This window comes from Hyperolius riggenbachi, chromosome 2, assembly GCF_040937935.1.
Source record: "Hyperolius riggenbachi isolate aHypRig1 chromosome 2, aHypRig1.pri, whole genome shotgun sequence".
NCBI classification, from domain to species: domain Eukaryota; kingdom Metazoa; phylum Chordata; class Amphibia; order Anura; family Hyperoliidae; genus Hyperolius; species Hyperolius riggenbachi.
Window position 1 is genome coordinate 15,777,177 of NC_090647.1, and position 23,658 is coordinate 15,800,834.

General features: G+C 46.3%; 2 protein-coding genes across 2 annotated transcripts in view; one reads left to right on the forward strand and one right to left on the reverse strand.

The window, feature by feature from the left end:
- The window catches only part of LOC137545358 (sodium-dependent proline transporter-like), a 131,484-nt gene that overhangs the window by 14,247 nt on the left and 93,579 nt on the right, over nt 1–23,658 (forward strand). The window lies entirely within an intron of this gene.
- On the reverse strand, nt 887–22,077 carry LOC137542390 (protein ZAR1-like 1.S). Its single transcript, XM_068264271.1, has 4 exons — nt 21,538–22,077; nt 12,946–13,038; nt 3,672–3,746; nt 887–1,276 (listed from the first exon to the last, which is right to left on the reverse strand). The coding sequence occupies exons 1-4, from the start codon at nt 22,075–22,077 to the stop codon at nt 1,136–1,138; spliced, it is 849 nt and encodes a 282-aa protein (XP_068120372.1). The 3' UTR covers nt 887–1,135.

The following is a 23,658-nucleotide window of genomic DNA, read 5'->3' on the forward strand; positions in this document are numbered from 1 at the left end:
TATGCATCAAACCTGAAGTGGTAAATCTGGTTTCTAGGAATGGTCAATGAGATGCAAATTGTGAATTGATGCAGTATTATGCAAACTGCATGCAAATGTATGCAGCTTGGATAGGGACCAAATTTCTCCTGGACAGGATTGAGGCCTGGAATCCACTACAAATCGCTATCGCTAGTGTTTTGTATGAGCGTTTTGTAAGCCATTTCATGAGTGTTTTGGGTAGAGACTTTAAAAAGTGTAATAAGGTTTGTGCCAGCGATTGTGTAGCAATTAGAGTTTTTAATTCTGATTGGTCCTTTCAATTTTATTTTTTTTGACAGTGTGCAGTAACTTCAAAAACTCTAGCAAAATCGCTCTGTATAGAGATTCATGAGCCAGCGTTTATATACTTTACATTGCAGAAACGCTAAAATACTGCATGTCCTGCGTTTTGCAATTTGGTAATCGCAGTCGCTCCAGTGGAATTTGGCCCATCCATTAACATTAACTGAGTGTTTAGGGAAATACCTAGCAGTTTGAATTGCTCCTGAAACGCTCAAAAAGGAAAGAAAAAAAAAACGCTCTAGTGGGTTCCAGCACCCTCAAGTGGTCTATTTTCAAGCTGCAGACATTTGCTTAAAGAATTTGGATAAACCTGCATCATGTCCATCCCTACGGTCCCCCAACCTCAGACAATCTGCGATCGCAGAATGCATAAACCTGTACAGATATTACAAATCTCTCCATTGAATACAAGAGCTCCCTCAGAGCAGATCGTAAGTTCTGCAGATTGGTGTACAGAGGAAGCAGGCTTTGACGTGTTTATTTTTTTATTTTAAGACTGCAGTGTGTTTGTAGTCCACGCAATACACAACATGTGATATTTACAGGACGGCGGACAGGCCACGCCCACACTAACAAGGCGTCGGCCACCGCCGTCAGTACAAAACATCCAACCATTCAATTCAGAGGGTGAGAGGGTCATCTCGGGACATCCAAACGTTAACAAAAACTCTTATTTACATAGAACTCTTTATACAAAAGGAAAAAAGGATATCTGTACAGGTCAGTGCAAACTATAGCGGCGCTTCGCATCCCTGCACGTCACTACGATCTCCGTGCGCCGTGACATGCGGTCCGATGGGCGGGGCTCCGATCACACCAGGTATTTGAAGCTGTAGGTCTTGTCGCAGGAAAGTCTCTGTCCCTTGCAGCGGCCGCACAGCTCCTGGCAGTGGGGACGCTTCAGGTCGATGTATCGCCTCTCAGGGCAGGAGCACAGCGCCTTCATGCAGGTCTGGAAAGAGGAAACAAGGTGGTTAGGTTTAGGCACCGCCAGGGGGAGTGGTTCGGTTTAGGCACCGCCAGGGGGAGTGGTTCTGTGTGAGTAGGTTTGGTTTAAGCTGTATGGATGAATTACGTAATGATTTTTAACAGTAATATCTTTTTATTATCCCTAGTCTGTTTTAATATGGCATTTATCATTAACCAATTTCATCAACGAGGTTTATCATTGAGATTTCGTTATCCACCGTTACCAATTCGTTATCCAGCCCGGCCCTTTTTTCATGCAAAGCTGCAGTTTGTCTCTGGTAGCTGGTGCACACCAACAGCACTTTCCAGATTGCGAAAGCGCTTTGCTCTGAGGGTGTTCCCACAACAGCATTGTGACTTGTCTAAAATTGCAAATGCACTGCAAGCAGCATTTTTTGGAGCGATTTAGCTTGAATGAATGAGCAAAAAACGCTCAAAAATCGCTCTGAAAAAAGATCACTTCACAAAATTGCCATCGCAAACCACCATCGACTACAATAGCGGTTTTGGTGTGCACTTGCCCTCATTGGCCATGTACTGTACATAGGGGAGTATAAAGGCTTTGCTTCAAGCTTGGTGGGTGGAGCTACTGCTGACTCCTGGATTGAATCATCCCCACTGTTCTGACCGCAAAGGAAGCAGGCTCAGTTGAAAACAAGGAAGATTGCAGTCTATATGCAGACAGTTTGGGGTGCATTCCACACCAAAATACATGGGGGAAAAAAAAAAAAAGGTAGGCAAGAATTTTCTTCTTCAGCTGGGTTTCTGTTGGGGAGGGTGAGCTGCGTCACTTTTCTGAACAGCAGCCAATATGGGTTGGGTGGCATTAGTGTCTCAATCTCTACTCCCTAACCCTACAGGTCCCAACTTTTCTTTTTAGATGTACTGGAGAGACATTGTCCCTGCGTCGGTGGTGCCATTTATACCTACAACAATGTTGTATTAGCTGCAAAAATGGCAATCAGCATTACTTTGTATTCCATCTGCTAGGTTTAATAAGTTAGAGACGTGGACCCAGTACTGAGCCTTGTGGGGCACCACTGCCAAGGTTTCCATCATCCACTTAGAGGATGCCCCTGTGTAGTAATGATGTGCTGCACTCCCGTGTGTTTTACGGCTGGGAGGGTCTGAGGGAGGAAGCTTCTACAGCAACGAGTGTCATACTATGATGGGGGTCACATTACATCTACCAGACTAACTAACCAAATTCTGGGATAAGCAGCGAGCTAAAGGTGCAAAATATTAAGAATTGTGGGAAATCCTATCCTCCTGAAAGCACTTCGATACCACAGGTGCCCACACACTACAATAATGAGATTTCATATTCTGTTTTTGATAAATTGATTGTTCAGAAAATTTATATATTTTTGTTCAATTGAGAAATCTGATTGAGGGGACATATTTGTTCATCAGGTGGAAAATGCTGATTAACTGAAAGTGTAATGTAGGATAGATTGTACATTTCTTGATTTATAAGCCCTATCTTTTTATTACTTTTTCATAAATTGTGGGAAAATGTAACGTGGGTATGACATTGTCATGTACAAAAGTACGGTAATTCTCTAGTAGAAAAAAAAAAAAAAAAAAAAAAATAAACTTGACAGTGTGGGGCCACCTTAAAGGAAAAAATAGCTTTGTTACTAAACCACTCGCCAATAAAGGATATCCTTGGAACTCCTCCCCCCTCCGGGGAAAAAAAAAACAAAAAAAAAAAAAAAAAACATTTTTGTCTAAGTGTTTCAGAGTTCTTGCAAATATGGAGAGAAAAAGCACTTGCACAAAATGCAGCAGGGGTGGATAGTGCCACACTGGGCTTACCTGCAGCGTGCTCCAATGGTAGTCCACAATTTCAATCAGAAGAGAAGGAGGAGATGGGCACAGCTGCTAAAATGCCCTTTATTGTGGCCGTGTTGACAAAAGAAACTCACAGCAGGAGGGGGGGGGGGGGGGGGGGGGAAGTTAGGCCATGGGAGATGTGGGACGGACAAGTCTGACAGCTGTTTCGCAGGTACTAGCCCTGCTTCTTCAGAGACTTGTTTCAGAGTTCTGTAGTCCTCTCCAACCTACTTTGCTGCAAATGACCCCATTTCTGCAACTGTGACCTGATAGGTGGCTGCTGAGCTGGGGCGGGCTGTAGCAAGGAAGGTGGGTGTGACCAGAGACCTCAAAACATTTTCTAGGCGGAGCGTCAGAAGCCTAATGATTTAAGGGCGTGTTGCTAACACTGGCACGGGCCAACCCTTCCATCACTAAGCCTGAGTTTTACAATGAGGGCTCCTCCATCCTCAGTCTACAAGCTTGGTCCTCTTCGGATGCAGATGTTCTGTGTTACAATTAGAGGCGATATGCATTTTAAAGAATAAAAGCGCTCTGCTTACCTTGCACTCGATAGACTCCACGTAGTAGGGGTTGTGGGCGTTCAGGCACTTGTGGCAGTACTGCTTAAAGTATACCTGCAGAGATAAACCCAGAGCTGAGAAAAACACTAAAATTATACCTTACATCGTCTCACAACCTTCCAAATGTCTTAAAAATGAGCCATTTAATCCATATTGGAGAGAAAATACTAGACTGGGAAAGACTGTTCTCAGACCACACCTCCAGCAGGGACACCACAAGTTACACAGGCTGGACACTCTCTGAAGTCTGTTGGTTTTGGCACTGTGAGCCCCTCCCCCACACTGGATGTACGGCAGAATTTATAATTTTACCACCACTAGACCAACTTTCTTGTGGCTCTCCTTCCATGTGCAGCAGCAACCCCCCCCCCCATTCCATGTGCTGCCCCTTTTCCATGTACAGCAGCCCATTTCATGTATATCTCTCTTGAGCAGCAGCATCAATCTTCCTTGTTGCTTCCCTTTTACAGCCTGTTCCATTTGCATTCTCCCCTCTTCCATGTGGAGCCACCCAAGGCCCTGGCCTCCCGGCGATGTCAGCGGGAGTGACGACATGCGCAGTGGCTTGCAACATTAACCACTTTACCACCGCAGATGCGTATATCTCCGTCCCTTTGCACAACCTTTAACCACCAGGGACGGAGACATACGCACCTCCCGCTGCTACACGCGTGCGCTCCCGCTCGCTCGTGCACGCCGCCGGCCACTCGCCCGGAGATCAATGAACGGGAATAACCATTCCCATTCGTTGATCTAAGCCCCCCAGCAATGATCGGCTGCTTCTATGAGTAACAGCGCGATCATGGTGCAAATAAAAAAAAAAAATAAAAGTTTCCCAGCCTCCCTGAACTTCCTGCAAGCGTACTTCCTACACTTGCAGGACGCATTCACAAAAAGTTACTTTGGCCATCTGGTGGCCAAATGGTAAAACTACACCCAAAAGCATTTTTCATATACATAGTTTTACATTATAAATTAACTCATTACCTCCCATACCAAATTTTTTTTTGTAATAAAATTTACAATAAAAAAATACAGAAATAGGGGCGGCGCCTAACCTCCGTGCAGGGCAGACGCATGGCTGAGTAGCTCCGACAGACTTAGCCGCAATTAGCACACCCGGACCCCCTTCCTCTCCCTCCTCCACGGCGGTTCTCATCCCCCAGCCCCTAGGAACTTACCAGCATGGGTCCGAAGAAAAACCAGGCGGTCACAGACCCAGGAATTCCTGAATTATTCTCCAACAAGCAGAAAGGGCCTCCTTCTCAAGATGGCGCCCGGACCTCCGGCGAGAACAGCTCACAGGCCGGTAAGCAAGCAGATCCTGACCGAGTTACCAAAGCTGACTTGCAGTCTCTATACTTAAACCTAGAAAGACTTATCAACGCTTCCAAGACTGACACTGTCAAAGAGATTAGCGATGAGATATCAGCTCTCGGTGAGCGGGTCCACGAAATAGAGGAGGGTCTGGAGGGGGTCAGGGCCTATTGCCAACAGACGGACACAGACATCCAGGAGATACGCTCAGATATCGCTACCCTGTTTGAAGCCCGCGAGGACCAGGAGAATAGGGACAGAAGAAGCAACTTAAGAATCCGGGGCGTCCCGGAGACTGTCTTAGAAGTCCAGGACTTTCTGCTGGCGCTGTTCCGCCATCTTATCCCAGACCTCCCTGACTCAGAGCTGAGGATGGATCGAGCCCACAGGGCCCTGAAGCCCCTGCCTAAAGATGGGAGCCCCCCTCGGGACATTGTTACCAGGCTCCACTACTTTAGCACCAAAGATGCCATCATTGTGGCCGCCCGCAACCTCCCACATGTTGATTTCCAGGAGTGCAAGATCTCGATCTTTCCGGATCTATCCCCCATCACGCTGAATAAACGCTGGGAGATGAAGCCTCTTACTACCGCACTGATCAAGCAGGGGATAAAGTACAGATGGGGCTTCCCCTTCAAGCTTATCATACCTCACAACGGCAGACAAATCTCCATCTCTGACCCTGACCATATCCCTGAAGTTTTACAGAGGCTAGGCCTCGCTCATGATAAAAGGCCTCGCGCTGCAGGAGCAGCAAGGAGACTCTCCCCTCCGAAGTCTTCGTGGGCTAAAGTCTCAGGGAGGCCCCCAAAGGTCCCTGTTCAACCTGATGTCTCCCTAGGCAGCCCAGCAAGCCCCGCTTCTCAGGGCTCTGATACATAACTTTTCTTTCTCACTGGAACTATGGCTGTGACTATGCACTGTCCTGGATGCCTCATGCCGCCATTTTGAGCCTTCACAGGGCGGCTTACGTTCAGAGCCTCTGCACCTCTGCCTAAGCACCTTCGCCGGTGCTATAGCCCCGAACTGATCTGCAGCTTTAGTCTGCAGTCCCATGATGCTCACTCGGGCCACTTGGATAAGTGTCCCTCTCTTTAGCTTTACGTTTTGTTTACAGTTGCTCTTACTCCCTATAACTGTTATGTCTAAAAACACTCAACCTACTGTCTGTATAACTAATGGAGGCTCTCTCTTGCGCCAGCCTGTCGGTATCTCAGCTAGCTGTGCTATATATGCTTTTATTTTCACCTTCTCTTTTCTTTTTCTTTTGTTGTTGTCGGATCGCCGTAGTTTTTAAATATGTAGGACCGACTATCTATATTTTTGGGGGAAATGTTTATTTGTGTTCTTTTGCTTCGAGCTTCTCTGGAGGATCATGGCCACGCCACATGTAATGGTTAACAGGTCCCCACCCGCATCAGGACCTTCTCACTCTTCCGCTCAGGAACGGACTGCTCCCCTAACAGCTATCACCCATAACGTTAAAGGCCTCAACGCCCCTCAGAAGAGGCGTCTAGCATGTCAGTACTACAAAAGCGCTAAAGCAGATATTCTCTTCTTACAAGAGACACACTATGTTCATAATAAAGAACCTAAATACTGGCATAAACACTACCCCCATGCTTACTATGCCTCTGCCCCTCAGAAGCGATGTGGTGTGGCCGTGATTCTTCACAAGAGACTTAATTTTACTGTACACAAGTGCATAAGGGATCCTAATGGTCGCTATCTTATATTGGTAGGGGAATCAAATGGTTTGACGCTCACCTTGGTATCGGTCTATGCCCCCTCCGAGGGTCTACGTCCTTTTCTCTCCGCCTTAACTTCTAAAATTTTAACCAATAGGTCTGGCAAACTTATAATGGCCGGCGATTTCAATGCCTCCTTAGATGGCGGGAACGGTCGCTCTAGGGCACCCCCCAAATGCCTCCTCAAACTACTACTTGAAACTGGCACCTGGGACGTCTGGAGGGCGCTTCACCCTGGGGAGAGAGGGCACACCTTTTACTCTAACCCACACAACACATATTCACGTATTGATTTTATATTTATGGATGCTACCCTCTTAGCCGAGGTGTCCAAAGTGGATCACTCTGAGATCTCCTGGTCAGACCACGCCTCCGTAGCAGTACAATTTTCCTCTTCAACCCCCAGACCCAAAAGCAATTGGCGCATAAACGAATCTCTCCTAGTAGATCAGGAAATTAAACTAAAAGTTGCCTCTGAAATCACATCTTTTTTTACATTCAACCGTGAGGGGGATACCTCCCAGGGTATACGCTGGGCTGCCCACAAAGCCACCATCAGAGGTGAGCTGATTAAAATTTCCTCAACTAAACGTAAAATGGCTATGGCCAGAATCTCGGAACTGAAAGGGGAGATCAGGCGCATGGAACTTCTGCACGCTAAAAATTCACCGCATATATCCCTTACACAGCTTAATGCACTACGAGCAGAGCTCAAATCCCTTCTTTTTCAGAAGGCTGATAGGGCCATGCGCCTGACCTCTCAGAAATTCTATGAGAAGGGCGACAAACCAGACACAATGTTGGCTAGGAAGTTGGGTAGTAGATTGACCTTGAACAGACTCCATCCTATTAGAACTAGCTCTGGGACTCTGACCCACGACCCATCCTCCATAGTACAGGAGTTCCAGAAATATTACGCCAGCCTCTATGACGGTACCACTACAGATAAAATTAACACCCCGATAGCTAACATACAGGAGTACCTCAATAGCGTCCCTATCCCCAGAATAGCTCCTAATATGGGCACCCTCTTAAATGCACCTATTACAGTTAAAGAGGTTATCTCGGTCATTAAAAAGCTTAAGTCCTCCAAGGCCCCTGGCCCGGATGGCTACACCGCCTCATATTACAAAGCATTTATAAAAATATTAGCCCCAGAACTGACGTCCTTCTACAATAAAATCCTAAAGGGGGAGGAGGAATTTCCCCCTGACATGTCTAGAGCATCCATAGTAGTCATCCCAAAACCTGGCAGGGATCCGGCTGAGGTAACTAATTACAGACCAATCTCTCTTATTAATGTGGATGTTAAAATCCTCTCGAAGATTCTGGCGAATAGATTAAATCCTTTGCTACCAAGTGTTGTCCACCCAGACCAGACTGGCTTTGTTCTGGGAAGGCAGACAACAGACAACATTCGTAGAATTGTTGGCCTGGTGGACAGGATGAAGCTCTGTCGGACGCCTTCTCTGCTCCTCTCGTTGGACGCGGAGAAGGCGTTCGACAGGGTGGACTGGAGATACTTGAGGTTGGTCCTACAAAAATTTGGCATAAGGGGTGAATTCTTAAATGGTGTCAGATGCCTTTACACTAACCCTACAGCCCACGTCTGCAACATGGGCATTACTTCATCTTCATTCTCAATTAAAAATGGTACGAGGCAGGGGTGCCCTCTCTCCCCTTTGCTGTTTGCATTATGCATTGAGCCATTGGCTATCAGGGTCAGGAGCTCTCTGGACGTTACTGGGGTCTCGGTGGGCAGGCTGGAATTCAAAACCGCTCTATTCGCGGATGATACTATTTTTACCTTATCCAACCCCCTGACTTCAGTTCCAGGCCTGTTCGCTGAGATTGACCGGTTTTGTACATACTCAGGTTTCAAAATAAATAGCACCAAGTCGGAAGCAATTCCATTTGGGCTATCGCCCAGTGAACAGTCCTCTCTCTCGCACTCCTTTGGCTTTAAGTTCAGACCTAATGGCCTAAAATACCTCGGGGTTCTGATCTCTCATGATCTGGGCGACCTCTATAAGCTTAACTACGCACCTATGTTCAAGAAACTACACAGGTTGCTCAACGATTGGCAACACTACCGCATCTCTCTGCAAGGGCGCATTTATGCAGTCAAAATGACTTTACTTCCTAAAATCCTTTATCTATTCAGAGCTCTTCCCATCAGAATTAATAAGAGGGATGTGGATGTGCTGCAATCTAGAATAACCAATTTTATATGGGAAGGACGTAGACCCCGCATCAAATACATGCACCTGGCCCGCCACAGACTCCAGGGGGGCCTTGGTGCTCCCAATATTTTACACTATTTGGCGGCAAGACTATCCCAGCTCCTCCAGTGGTCCTCCCCCAGAGGCTCAGTTAGATGGGTTGACCTGGAGCAGGAACTCGTCTCCCCTTTCCCAGTCAAGTCCCTCCTTTGGACCCCCAGACCCTGTCTGGGCACAAATTTCACTTTTGTCCCAATTATTGAATCCCTACTAATCAAAAAAAAGCTGAATAAGGTTTTGGCCCCAGGAGGTGCCCCATCTACTTTGGAATCGTTATTCTATAATGACGACTTCTCCCCTGGAGTCTGTGGCCTGGCCTGGGGGGCATGGAGGTCCAGAGGGATCCACACGGTCAGTGACTTGGTGTCTGATGGCGTCTTGCTTTCTTGGCCTCAAATTAAAGAAAAGTTTGCTCTGCCAGATTCAGAAGCATTTAGATTCCTACAGATCAGCCATTTCATCCGTTCCCGCCACGTACCTGGCCTGAATTCATCACGCTCACCAATTGAGTCTATGTTCTCCTCTACACCCTTACCACAGGGTCTTATCTCAGCCATATATCACGAAATTTGGTATTCCAAACATACTTCCCCTTCAACGGCAATGATGAAGTGGCAAGAGAGACTAAATGCTTTTGACGAGGTAGATCATTGGGAGGTAATATTTAATGCGATGGCCGGCTCCTCTAAGCACACTATCACTAAAGAAAGGAACTATAAATTATTATATGATTGGTTCTGCACCCCGATGCAATTGGCCAAATGGGGCTTAACACCTTCTCCCCTCTGCTACAGAGGCTGCCATGCAAATGCTGACCAACTGCACTGTTGGTGGAACTGCCCCTATGTCGCAGGATTCTGGGGTTCTTGTTTCCAAATTGCCTCAGAGGTACTGGACTCAGATATCCAACCTGATCCCTGGTCGGCCCTCTTCCACAAACCTCTCCCCCAGCTTAGCAAGGCCCAAAATAAGCTCCTTGGCCAAATCTGCAATGCAGCCAAAGCCCTTTTAGCTAAGACCTGGAAATCATTGCCCCCTTCTAGGTCGGAACTAATAAATAGAGTCCAGTCAACATACATTTTGGAAAAACTCACCTCTACTATCAGAGAAACTACCCCACTTTTTGATAAGATATGGGACCCATGGAGTGTCTGGTTCTCCTCCCAACCCTGAAACTGGGTTGATCCCTTAATCGCTCCTCCTACCCTCTCCCCCATACTCGGGTTTTTCTCCTCCTCAGCAACAGTTCTGCAACTAACACGGCTGCTGGCACAGCTTGAACCCCACAAAGACATACAGATTTCCTTTTCCCCTACCTCCCATTTATGTTTGCCTATGTTTAGACCCTTCCTCCCTCCCCTTCCCACCCCCTTTCCTGGTAACACTTTGTTTTTTATTAGCATTGTCTGGATAGATTTCATAAAACCTCTACACTGTTGCATTCTCGACATGCCGATAGCAATCCCTGTTATAACCCAGACAATATTTGTATCATGCACCTGTTTACTGCAATGTTTTCTGATTTACCTGTTAAAATCCTAATAAAAACACATTTGAAAAAAAAAAATACAGAAATAGTTACCTTAGGGACTGAACTCTTTAAATATTTATGTCAAGAGGGTATAACACTTTATATAAACTATGGGCTTGTAATTAGGGACGGACGCAAAACTGAAAAAAATGCACCTTTATTTCCAAATAAAATATTGGCGCCAAACATTGTGATAGGGACTTAAGTTAAACTGTGTAATAACCGGGACAAATGGGCAAATAAATTTCATGGGTTTTAATCACAGTAGCATGCATTATTTAAAAACTATAAGGGCCGAAAACTGAAAAATCATGATTTTCCCACATTTTTTCCTATTTTCCCATTAAAACATATTTAGAATAAAATAATTCTTGGCATAATGTCCCACCTAAAGAAAGCCTAATTGGTGGCAAACAAACAAACAAAAAAAAAAAACAAGATATAGTTCATTTCATTGTGATAAATAATGAAAAAGTTAGACGAATGAATGGAAGGAGCGCTGAAAGGTTAAAATTGCTTGGATGCTGAAGGGGTAAAACCCCCCAGTGGTGAAGTGGTTAAAGTCGCAAATACCGGAAGTAAGCTTCAGCAGGGGACCAGAGCATTGTTTATTATTGTATTTATAAAGAGTCAACATATTGCGCATCGCTTTTATACCAGTGCGCACACAGGACATCTGCGGGGGCCGGTAGAAGCCCCAAGTTAATCTTTTTTGGGGTTACAGTACTCCTTTCAGAAATGTCTTACCACTTAGAACAGTGCCCCCTGCTGGTTAGAACTGTTTAAGAAGAAAACAAATGTAGGTAATGCTTTGATAAATCTGGCCCTATGTATCCAGCACCAAAGTTCTGCTCTGCTCCAGACTGCCACTGTCCCCTCCGCAATATCATGACCCGTGGCTGGAAGCCGCACGCCTCTCGTGATCGCGCTCCTGTGGCCGAGAGAGTTCTGCACATGCAGAGTTCACAAAGATTTGAACTCCACAAGTGCAGAACGCAGAAGACCATGTCTCAGCAGCAGGTCGTGATCTTATGGAGGGGACAGCGGAAGCCTGGGGAACAGAAGAACTTAAGTTTCCATGCTTCAAGTTCACTTTAACCTAAACTGAATCTTCTCACAATATTGTTAACATTAGCATTTTGCATTACAAATATAGCCCTGCTTAAAAGGTAACATAAAAAAAAAAAAAAAAAAAAAAAAGGAGTTTTACTCACCTGGGGCTTTCCTCAGCCTACTGCAGCTGATCGGTGCCCTCGCTGTGTCCCTCCGATCCTCCTGGTCCCGGCTGCGACCACTTCCATAGAGGGCTGCTATAGCAGCATAGGGGGAGCGATTGTGGCTGGGAACACGAAGAATCACTCACGTTCCCAGCCTGTCGGGTCCTGACGGTGAAACTGGAAGTGGCCGCCGGCGGGGACAGGAGGATCGGAGGGACGCGGCGAGGGCACCGATGAGCTGCAGGGGGCTATTGGAAGCCCCCAGGTGAGTAAAACTTTACTTAAGTGTCACTTTAACCCTCCATTCAGTGGATTGTTCTTCCTGCATGACATCTCCTCTGCCTGGTCACAAGTATGACACTATTCGCCATCAGTGACACAGGAAGTGGGCAGGGCCAGTATGAACTATGCAAGAAAACCAGTTCCAAGAAAAGCAGGCCATGCACACGTAAACTGACTATTAATAGGTGGAATTGGCCCAAATCCAGAGAGCAATCCACCCCCGACCTTCACCGCAGGGTTAACCTAATATTCCTGGCACAGCTGGTAATTATTGCTTAGTGCAAATCCAACTCCGCGCTGGTTCAGACGGATGCTTGCGAGTGGAAAACCAGTAGCTGCCAGCAGCCAACCAATGCAACGTTTCAGAAGGATCAGTTAAAAGGACAACTGTAGCGTGAGGTATATGGAGGCTGCCATATTTATTTCCTGTTCATGCCAGTTGCCTGGCTGTCCTGCTGATCTATTTGGCTGCAGCTGTGTCTGAATCACACCAGAAACAAGCATGCAGCTGATTTTGTCAGATCCAACAATGTCAGAAACACCTGATCGGTTGTATGCTTGTTCAGGGTCTATAGCTAATACCTCTTCAAGTCAGCATTGTTCTATTGCCAATACTGCTTCCTGTTTGGTATAGTGAATTTGTAATGCAGATTTCTGTTGCTCTATAGCCCACTACCACATTTCTACAAAACTCAACTGCGACCGCCTAATGCCGTTTGGCGTCATGCGGTCCTCCTGAGATTAGCAGGGAACGAGCGCTCACATGAGCACGTGGCCCCTGCAGGAGACATAGGAGGCCGCCAGGAACAGCCTGCCAGCCACGGAGCCATTTCCTATATAAAACATTACAGTAGTATTAGGGAGGGCTGCACTCACCTTGTTTGTGCCAGAGACACACCACACGTAGGCGCTCTCCCACCGCACCTGGCAGTTTCGGCAATGGAAGAATCCGTACTTCTGTTCCAAAAACTGCAAAGAAAGTACAGTGATCAGCATCATTCCCCACTGTTCCCGCTATGTTACCTCACTACTTCCAGCCTCTATGTAAACATTGAGACAAACATTTTTGTGAATGTGGAAAAAAACAATAAGCACTGCCAGTAATTTTTCATCATAAAATGTCCTTACCACACGTGTATTGTGAATAGAGGCTGTTGGGGTGCATTCACTGAACTGCGGTAAGCAGAACATGCATCTTCTTGCAGGATGAGCAATACAATACACTCGTGTGGCAAGATTTTACTCCCGTTATTCTGCTTACTGCAGCTCAGTGAGTACAACCCATCTATACAACGCAAGCTCAGAAGGCAGTGACCAACTTTGGACACTCATCACAGTCTGGTGTCTTCCATAACCAGGAATCTCTTTTGTAAAGGGAACCTAAACTCAGAAAGATATGGATGTCTCCTTTTAAACAATACCAGTTGCCTGGCAGTCCTGCTCATCTCATCGGCTGCAGTAGTGGCTGAATCACACCGGAAAAAAGCATGCAGCTAATCCAGTCTGACTTCAGTCAGTCAGAGCACCTGATCTGCATGCTTGTTCAGGGGCTGTGGCTGAAAGTATTAGAGACACAGGATCAGCAGGAGAGTCAGGCAACTGGTATTTTAAAAGGAAAAATCCATATCCTTCTCAGTTTAGATTCCTTTAAAGCCTTGTCAGTAGCTTTCTTGGGATTTCCCACTGCCTATGCATAATTAGGGGTCTGGACAGTAGAATTGAAGTTGTTTTACAACCTACACTATACAATCTATGATGGATTGACAGTGGCCTCAATTTACTAAGATCATGCTGGAGATAAGAAGGCAAGAGAAAACTTACCTCCACACAGTGAGAGAGTTATCTTATCTCTTCATTCCTTATGTTACCTCCTCTGTAGTTATTTTCACACGCAGTTAATAAACAGCCTTTCTTTAACTCTGGAGGTATTTTAAGGATTAAAGAGTTAATTTAAAGACAGAAGAGTTAACTTTAGGTTTGCCTGAGGTAAAAGGTTTCCTGAATACTACACGCCTTATCACCATGTTAACAACTCTAGAAGAGTTATTAAAGACAGGAGATAAGCTTAGTGAATTGAGGCCAATGTCTGGTCTACCTTGTAGTTGTGCTCTAGCGTCTCACAAACTGCAGTACTACTTCCACTTCCTCATCAGACATTTTAAACCTGAACTCAGAACTTCCTCTCTGCGCTTAAATATAAGCAAAAGCAGAATAACCTTTAACCACCTTAGCGGTATGGACGAGCTCAGCTCGTCCATTACCGCCAGAGGGTGCCGCTCAGGCCCTGCTGGGCCGATTTTGATCAAATAAAGAGCAGCACACGCAGCCGGCACTTTGCCAGCCGCGTGTGCTGCCCGATCGCCGCCGCTCTGCGGCGATCCGCCGCGAGCAGCGGCGAAAGAAGGTCCCCCCAGCCGCCTGAGCCCTGCGCAGCCGGAACAAATAGTTCCGGCCAGCGCTAAGGGCTGAATCGGAGGCGGCTGACGTCAGGACGTCGGCTGACGTCCATGACGTCACTCCGCTCGTCGCCATGGCGACAGGAGAAGCCAAACACGGAAGGCTGCTCATTGCGGCCTTCCGTGTTACTTTTGGCCGCCGGAGGCGATCAGAAGAACGCCTCCGGAGCGCCATCTAGTGGGCTTTCATGCAGCCAACTTTCAGTTGGCTGCATGAAATAGTTTTTTTTTTTATTTAAAAAAAACCCTCATGCAGCCGCCCTGGCGATCTTAATAGAACGCCAGGGTGGTTAAATAAATAAATTTGTTACAGCTGATACAAATCCTGCAATAAATCTGCAGTGTGTCTACTTCCTGCTTTCACAGAAGCAACAAGTTAGCAGTTCTGAGGGAGTCAGCTGACAGCTAAGAGCAAATTACACTAGTGGTTGTTCACAAATGAGGAATACATACAGGGTGCATTTCTCTAGGCTTCCTTCTGTCCTTAGCAAGAGTTCAGCTACACTTTAAATCTCCCTCCCAGTCATCGTACTCTGCCTGTTAAACATTTTCCCGTGAGATCATTTAGGCCGCCGACTCCTCATCCCGTCCTGAGGAAAGTCTGTTAACGTTTCTCTTTTGTTTTTAGGTTGATGGCCGGACAGGAGGCGGTGCCATTATCTCACTTACATTATAAATGCGAAAATGTGGATGTTTGTTAATCACACAATGGCTGAACGGATGTGAATGAAATTTGGCACACACATAGTACATTACCTGGAATAAAGTATAGGATACTTTTTATTCCCATAACCAAAAAGTGGGTGGAGACAAATACAAATTTCACTGGAAAATGTAAACTGCAGCCATTCTAACACTGTTAATGGCAGGGTTCTCAAACCTTGCACAATTGGTCACTGGGATTAATATTCAGAAAAGTGGGTGGAGCCTACAAAATCCAATCAAAATTCACCTATTGATTTTCAAGGGAAATATTTACATTGCTGTCATTCTTGCACGGTTAATGGCACAAGCCTCAAACCTGATACAGCTGGTCATTGAGTGACTGGTGTTCAATTTCAAAAAGGGGGTGGAGCCACAAACAGCCAATCAGATTTGTTTAATTTCAATGCAAATTATTGATGCCAAAGTTTGCAAAGCTCACAAACTTGGTCATTGAGTAATTGACTAATTGTGTGTTAAGGATAGAAAAAGTGGGCGTAGCCAACACCAGCCAAATACATGCCTGGGCAACGAAGGGCAATCAGCTAGTAAGCTCTAAATGATCTGAAAGTCGCAGCCATTTCCTCAAAGGTATTTGTAGGTAGTGACTGATTCCTCGCTATATATTAGATATACAGGTTTGGCAAGTTTCAGGGTAATCCAGTATCTGTAAGGCAAATGGACACCTTGTCTACAGAGTACTCAGGCATACCCAGGAAGAAGCCCTTTGACAACATGAAATACCTAGACAGCAAAGCAGCTTTATAATGCAGTATTGCTAGGCAAGAATAATCACCGCATGATGCATTAGTGCATGCAGCGTGGGACTGAGATATTCTGCAGTAACAGGATGTTATACACACCCAATACAACATCATGGAGCTAGGATGGCTGAGATAAGCCAGCGAGAAAGTCTATAGGGTACAGTTCCCACAACTTAGATTCTAATTGGCCAAATAGTGTGAAGTATTACTGCAAACTACCTAAACCACTTCAGTCTATCTGGACTATAATCATCAAGATAGACACTATAGTCTAACTGGACATGTATACGCGTGCATGTCTGCATGGCTCCCGCTATTACCCAGCAGCATTTTCATAGCAGCGATTGGGGAAGGGAACTGAGGGATCCCCGAACCAATTGCAGTGCCTGGAGTGAATGGACATGACCCCCATCAAGGGCCATGTCCATTCATAAAGACCTAACAAAATGGAAAAAAATATAGAGCGCAATTCTGCTAGAGCGGCCGCGTCTGCACGACGCGAGCCGGCTCTTCCGGGTCTGCGGGGAAAGCAGACGAAAACCCATCAGCCGTGCCATGCATGGCTATGGGATCCGCAGCCTCCCGCGCCGATTTGGATGGAAAAGCCGGCCGAATTGCTAGCGGTAGCGATTCGCCCGGTGTTACCACTGCACCCTATGGCAGAGTTTTCCCGCACTATTAGTCTGTGGAAAAACTCTGCGGATTCGCGGCGGTTTCCGCTCAAGTGGCAACGCGCCCTTGGTAAACCAGGGTAGTGTTTCTAGCACCATATAGTGGCAAAAAGTTAAATTGCACACACCACACTTAAAGAGAATCTGTACTCTAATATTCTTACACTAAAAAGCATATTGTTCTATTCCTTATTTTCTCCTGGGCCCCTCTGTGCGGTTTGCCACTCTCTGCTGCAATTCTGGCTTGTAATTAACAGTTTTAGGCAGTGTTTACAAACAAACTAACCAGCTTGTGATAGGCTCACAGAGTTTGAGAGTCATACAGAGTGTGCAGGGGGCCTGCAGAGGGTGTGTATCGCTTCTATCCAATCACAAGCAGCCCTGCACATTCCACACATTCAAGCCTTATGCTACGTACACACATGCGACAACGATCGTTCGTTGAGGACGACGAACGAACTTTTAATTGACGAAAGAACGACCGAAGTAAAGTTAGTTGTAAAAAGTGTGTAACGATCACATCGTTAGAACGAACGTTACACCACATAAAAGCACTTAATGCGCCTGCGCATAAAATTGTAAAGTTCCTTGGAGAAAAAGTGAAATGCGCATGTCCAGCCTGGTACGAACGATCGTTTCCAACGATGTACCACTTTTGCTAACGATCGTCGGTGGTAAAAATCCGCCAAGACAGAACTTTGTTTTGTAGCGATTTGCCTCGTTCGTCGTTTGCCTTAATAGTCGTTGGTTCGTTTTTTGTAACGATCGTCGTTGGTAAAGATCGGGGAACGATCGTTACAAACGACTATAGTCGCATGTGTGTACGCACCTTTAGCCTGACAGAGCCGACAGAGGAAAGGAGATAAGATTTATTACAGAGACCGTGCAATTAGGAAAGGCTGCAGTAAGCCAGAGCACATTAGAACAGGCATAGGAACTTATAGGATAGAAGAACTAAGGCTGAAAATTTTGTTACAGAGTCTCTTTAATTCACTAAAACAAAAAAATGTTTTAATATGTATGTCATAAGGGTATATTTCTGTTAATTCAGACATAAGGGCTTGCAATTGATGGGACAAACAAAAACCACCTCAGCCCCCCGGATCAGGTAGCCTACTTTTTTTTTGAGCCCACCTCAGGCTCTCTAAGGTAAAATGAAGGCTGAAGTGGTTAAACCTAGCAGTGAGAGCGCTGCTGTCCACCCAATCATGTTAGCAGAATTTCCATGTGGTTTCTCACTGGCTCACCTCAGCCATACTAGTGCCCACTACACTTACATTCTGTATGTAGTGTGTACATAAGCTGTGCACCGCCCTCACACTCTGCCATAAACCTCTATCTATTCATATCGCGTAGTCTGAGGGCCCTTCCACACTGGTGCAGCATTTTACCAACGCCTACTGCTAGGGCAATGAAAGTCTATGGGGGAGTTCACATTGTGCAGGAATTGCCCTAACACATACGTTACTGTGCGGCTCATGCGGCGGACCGGAAGTCATGCAAGTCTATGGTGAAGCACATGTTTTTGTAACACCCGCCACAATTTTACACGTCACCCATGCACAGAAGTGTATTTTAGCAATACACTTCCGCCCAAGTCACTGATTTGGGTGGAAGGCGGCCTCGTGGCTGTGTAGCCCCTGGGATGGTCACGGAATGGGTAACCTTTGCTTAACCACTTCAGGACCACCACCCCCACTAGTGACCAGGACATTTTTCACAAATCAGTGCTGTGCAACTTTGTCAGCTTGCTGCACAGCCATAAAGCTCAGCACAAATGAGTCTTACCTACTTTTCTTGTCCTTAACAGGACATTTTTTTGGAGGTCTGATCTCTCCCACGATCTTTAGCTTTTTTTTAAATTAATAAAAAAAAACCCACTTTAATCACCCCCCCATATTGTCCCTAGACTGCGATAGATGCCTACAAGGCATAGGACTGTGGCAGGGATCACATTGTGCGGCCATCTGAGGGACAGTGAAGGGACAAGGCTGTCACTTGTACAGCGCTGCAGGAGATCCGCAGCTCTGTTTACAATAAATTGCCCCCATAGCTCTGATCTGAAGCCTGCTAGCCGAAATCGCAGGCTGGCATGCTTACTGCTGCGGCCACCTCTCTCCCCCTGCAGGGAACGGCGCTTAAGCAAGCACTCATTCCCTGCAAATCTCACGAGATGAGACAATCCTGCGTTAGGTGGTCCTGGGGGAGCCACTTTGCAGCCGCAATTGTTAGTTAAGCGGTCGCAGAGTGGAAAAGGTGGCCACACGTCGCATTTGTGGCCCGCCATCCACCTGTCTGCCGTGTGGTCCTGCTCACTATTCTCCCTGATGGCTTCTGCTGCTTCTCTCCTGAGACTCAGGTGCCTGTGTGATGTGAGGACGGACACTAGGGGCAGCTCAGCACATGCATTACAGGGCCACATCTAGTGTTCTGTCACACAGGCGCCTCAGGACTTGCAAGTGAGGAGAGGGAAGAGAAGACAACAGAACTGCATCGTGGGCACCGCAGATTCAAACGCCATTGGCGATGGCCCATCAATGTAGTAAAATTTTCTATCCGGCATGATCGATTGTTTTCGGATTCCTTTGTGACAGGGATACCTAGCAGAATACAATCGACCAGATATCAATCGACCAGATATCAATCGACCAGATATCAATCGACCAGATATCAATCGACCAGATATCAATCGACCAGATATCAATCGACCAGATATCAATCGACCAGATATCAATCGACCAGATATCAATCGACCAGATATCAATCGACCAGATATCGATTAAAATTACAAAAAAAAAAAAAAAAAAAAAAAAAAAATTGCTTGTCTAGTTTAGGGGACCCAGTAAGAAACCTCATAGGGAACAGTTCTCCAATCATAGCAGTCTACAGCACAATGGGCTCTATTCTCAAAGACTTCCCGCATGCGGTAAAGTGCATGCGGGAAGTTTGCGACCAAAACACCGGCAAGTTGACATTCTCAAAATGTTCCGCATGTTTTTCCCGCATGCGGAAAAACTGCGGGATTCATGCGGAAAAATTTCCGCAAAAGTCGGTATTTTCCGCAATAAAAAAATCAATTTTTAAAAAATGTTCAGGTGCATCATTGTCATTATTTACCGATTTTTTTATCACCTACAATTAGTAGGTGATATATTCTGCATCCCATTGACTTTAATGAAGTCTGGAGGCTTAAGGGCTGTGCTTGCTGGACTTTATTATTTTTTTTTTTAAACACTTTTTCATGCAACCTTTTTTACCGCATGATTCCCGCATGAATAACGGCTGTTTCCGCATCTTTTTTCCCGCATGCGGAAAATATTAGTGAATGTGGAAAACATGCGGAGTTTACCGCTGGCGGAAATATAGCGGTAAAATGTTGTGGAGTTTTTGCCTCTTAGTGAATAGAGCCCAAAGAATTGTGATTGGCTGAATCGTGTGGGCGGAGTTTACTACAACCTATCTGAAGCCTGCTGTGCATCCAATCAAGTTAGTGGAATTTCCCTATGAGATTTCCTGCTGGGTCCCCTAAACATGATCACCCCCAGTGTATGGCCCGCTTTACACATCTGGTTACTCATGACCTCTGTAGCTTGTCTTGCATTCACGAATCTATTCCCATTAACCTCTCAGAAGCATTGAATCCTGGCTTAGGCCTGGAGCCTACTAGAGCTTTTTTTGAGCTTTTAGGGAGCGTTTTAAATCACTAGCAAGTTGCCTATACGCTCTGCTAATGTAAATGTAACAAATTCCACAGTAGCGATTGCGATTAGCAAAACCACAACAGCAAGACATGCAGCAGGTTCTTTTCTGTTAGCCAGGCGCATCCTCTAGGTGGCAGCAAAACTCCAGAGTTACATCTTTCCCTACTGTCCATGGCGGCCTGGAGGGGGTATAGTAATTAGCACCACCTGCCGGATGCGCCCAGCTAACGGAAAAGTACCATGCAGCATTTTGGGAGCATTTGCGCTTCAATGTAAAGTCTAGAAGTGCTGGCAAATCGCTCATGAATCGCTACATATAGTGATTTGTGTGCGATTTTAAATCACTGCAAACTGTAAAAAAAAATATTTAATTGAAAGGACCAATCAATTAAAATCGCTAATCGCAAATCTCTCACAATTGCTGGCAAAGAGTTACACTTTTTAAAATCGTTACCAAAATTGCTGGAAAACAAAATTGCTTACAAAACACTAATTAAAAATGCTAGCTATGGCGATAGCGATTTGTAGTGGATTCCATGGCGCACACTGCAAGAGCTTTTTAAGAACAAGTGATTTGAGAAGCTCTGGTGGAAATAGCTGAGGCTTATCGGATCCGCTCTACCGCACAGATGGAGACACCTCGTGCCTACGCAGCAGAGCGGATTCCATCAGGCTTGACGATTTCCTGCTGAGCGAAAGCCACAAGTGCGCCTGCGTGACGCCCTCACGGGATTGTTATGGTACTGGAGCCCAGTTGGTTTATTTTCAAGGGCTGCAGGAGAGGACCAGAGGCTTCCCCCTCTAAGTACCCACCAGGGGCTTTTCTGTTTTGTTACAGGATTACTTTAAGGCCTAACAGGCAAAATGTGCAAACTCAGATTTGCTCCAGTATGCAGATTTGCACAACTTCCAAACCGCCCAAATGCAGCAGCTGCACTGTCCAGTGCCAAACTGCATACAATTTGCATCAACAGAGTCATTAGCATCATTATCTCTGATGGGCACTAGAGTTGGCCAAAGACATGCAAATGATCGCATGCAGGATAATGCAATTTTCATTCAAATTTTTGCAGTTTGAAAAATTGACAAATGGAATCCCACCTCCCCTGCATCCGATTGGTCCACCTTCGAGCTACTTACAGTATTGTACAGCACAGAGTAATGGTCCCCTCACCTGGAATGCAGGCTTCTTCGGCCCATCCTCCTCCTCCTCCCCGCCTCCCTCAGTGTCTCCATCCTCTCCGCCATCCTCACGCCTGCCCGGCGGCAGAGTGAACAGCCTCCGATCTGCTAGCCTGGAGTACACGGCAATCGTTCGGGGAAATCTCACCGGAGTGACGATACGAAGTCCCGCGTGTTGTCCTGGCACGGGACCGTACAGGGTGGCTCCGCCCCTGCGGCTCTTCAGGGTGCGGGGCCCCAGCGAGCACTGGATGGAGGCATCCACCTTGGGGTTCACCTGCACCCCCACTTCCTTGGTGTAGGAGCGGCTGATCTCTGGCCGCAGCTGGCTGAGCAGAGCTTTCAGCTGGGCCCACCTGAAGTTATCCAGGCAGTCCAGGGGAATGGTTGGCTTCATGGGCCCCGGGCCCCCCTTGTATGGGGGCTTCCAGTATGGCTGTTGCTGCCTGGGCTTGTAGAAGGGGGGCTGGTGCCGATAAGTTGGCCCATAATTGGGGAACACGGGGTATTGTGGGTACATTAGTCCAGCCATGATATCTCACTGTGGGTTCCTCTAGTAAACAAGGATGGCTGCTGGCTGTGTGCTTTTATCAGCTACTGTCCAGAGGGCTAATCAGGGCAATTACTGCACAGGTGGGAGACTAATCCTCCCCCTCACCTTAACCCATTCACACCCAGAGCCTGGAGACTGGGCTAGCCAGAGGGGAGGGGGAAATTCAACTTCCAACTGCAAATGTCCACCACTGGGAAACTATGGCAATCAAGCTCAGTGACTGCCAGTTAAAGGATACCTGCAGTGTGAGGGGGGTATGGAGGCTGCCATATTTATTTCCTTTAAACAATGCAGATTGCCTGGCAGTCCTGCTTATCCTCTGCCTGTAATACATTTAGCCACAGCCCCTGAACAAGCATGCAGCAGATCAGGGGCTCTGACTGAAGTCAGACTGGATTAGTTGTATGCTTGTTCCAGGTGTGTGATTAATACACTACTGCAGCCAGAAAGATCAGCTGTGCAGCCAGTATTGTTTGAAAAGAAATATAGCAGCATCCATATTCTTCTCACTGCAGTTGCTTTTTAACCAGCTTCCAGCTTATTGATTAGCAGCTATCAGGCTGGATAGGTTCAGTTTTATGTCAGTGAAAATTATATAGGAAATCACATTTCATGCTCATCTCTACTGAACGTCAATGAAATGCCAATAATTTTGACGAGCATGCAAATTGAATGCAAATTTTATGCAGCCTGGAACCGAACCAATCAAATGCACTTCCTGTTGAATTTTATTGGCCCAGTCCCAAGCTACATACATACAAATCTGCATTATATTTGCATGCAAGGTAGAGTTACATTTTATCTTTTAGCCAAACCCCTGCCACGCCCACATGACTCCAACCAAATCCCTGCCACTCCCACAGGAGGCCAGCCAAACCCCTTCCACGCCCACAAAACTCCAGCCAAACCCCTGCCATGCCCACAAGACTATAGCCAAACCCCTGCCACGCCCACAAGACTCCAGCCAAACCCCTGCCACGCCCACAAAACGCCAGCCAAACCCCTGCCATGCCCACAAGACTATAGCCAAACCCCTGCCACGCCCACAAGACTCCAGCAAAACCCCTGCCACGCCCACAAAACTCCAGGCAAACCCCTGCCACGCCCACAAGACTCCAGGCAAACAGATAGCACTCCTCCAACCATGCACACCACCAGCAAAAGACAGCCTCATGTTTTCCAACCACCAATCTTCACTAATGCTGGTGTTTTAAGTAAGGTAATCATTTGGAAATTGTATGTAAAATTTAGTACAAACAGACACTTGTTTTAGTAGATATTTATTTATGTGAATATTCGCATCAGACCTGATAGAGGGACATCGGAGGAGGCTAGGGGTTCTGTTCTAAAATAGACACCGTGGGATGTATGCACTGAACTGCGGTAAGCAGAATAACGTGCGTAAAAGTCTTATGCATGATGAGTACAGGATAATGGAATAGGTTACATGCCATGCATTACGCTCTACTCATCACGCAGTAAGAATTTACGCACGTAATTTGGCGCTAGTCTACTTTAGGGGACCCAGCAGGAAACCTCACAGGGAAATTCTGCTAATGT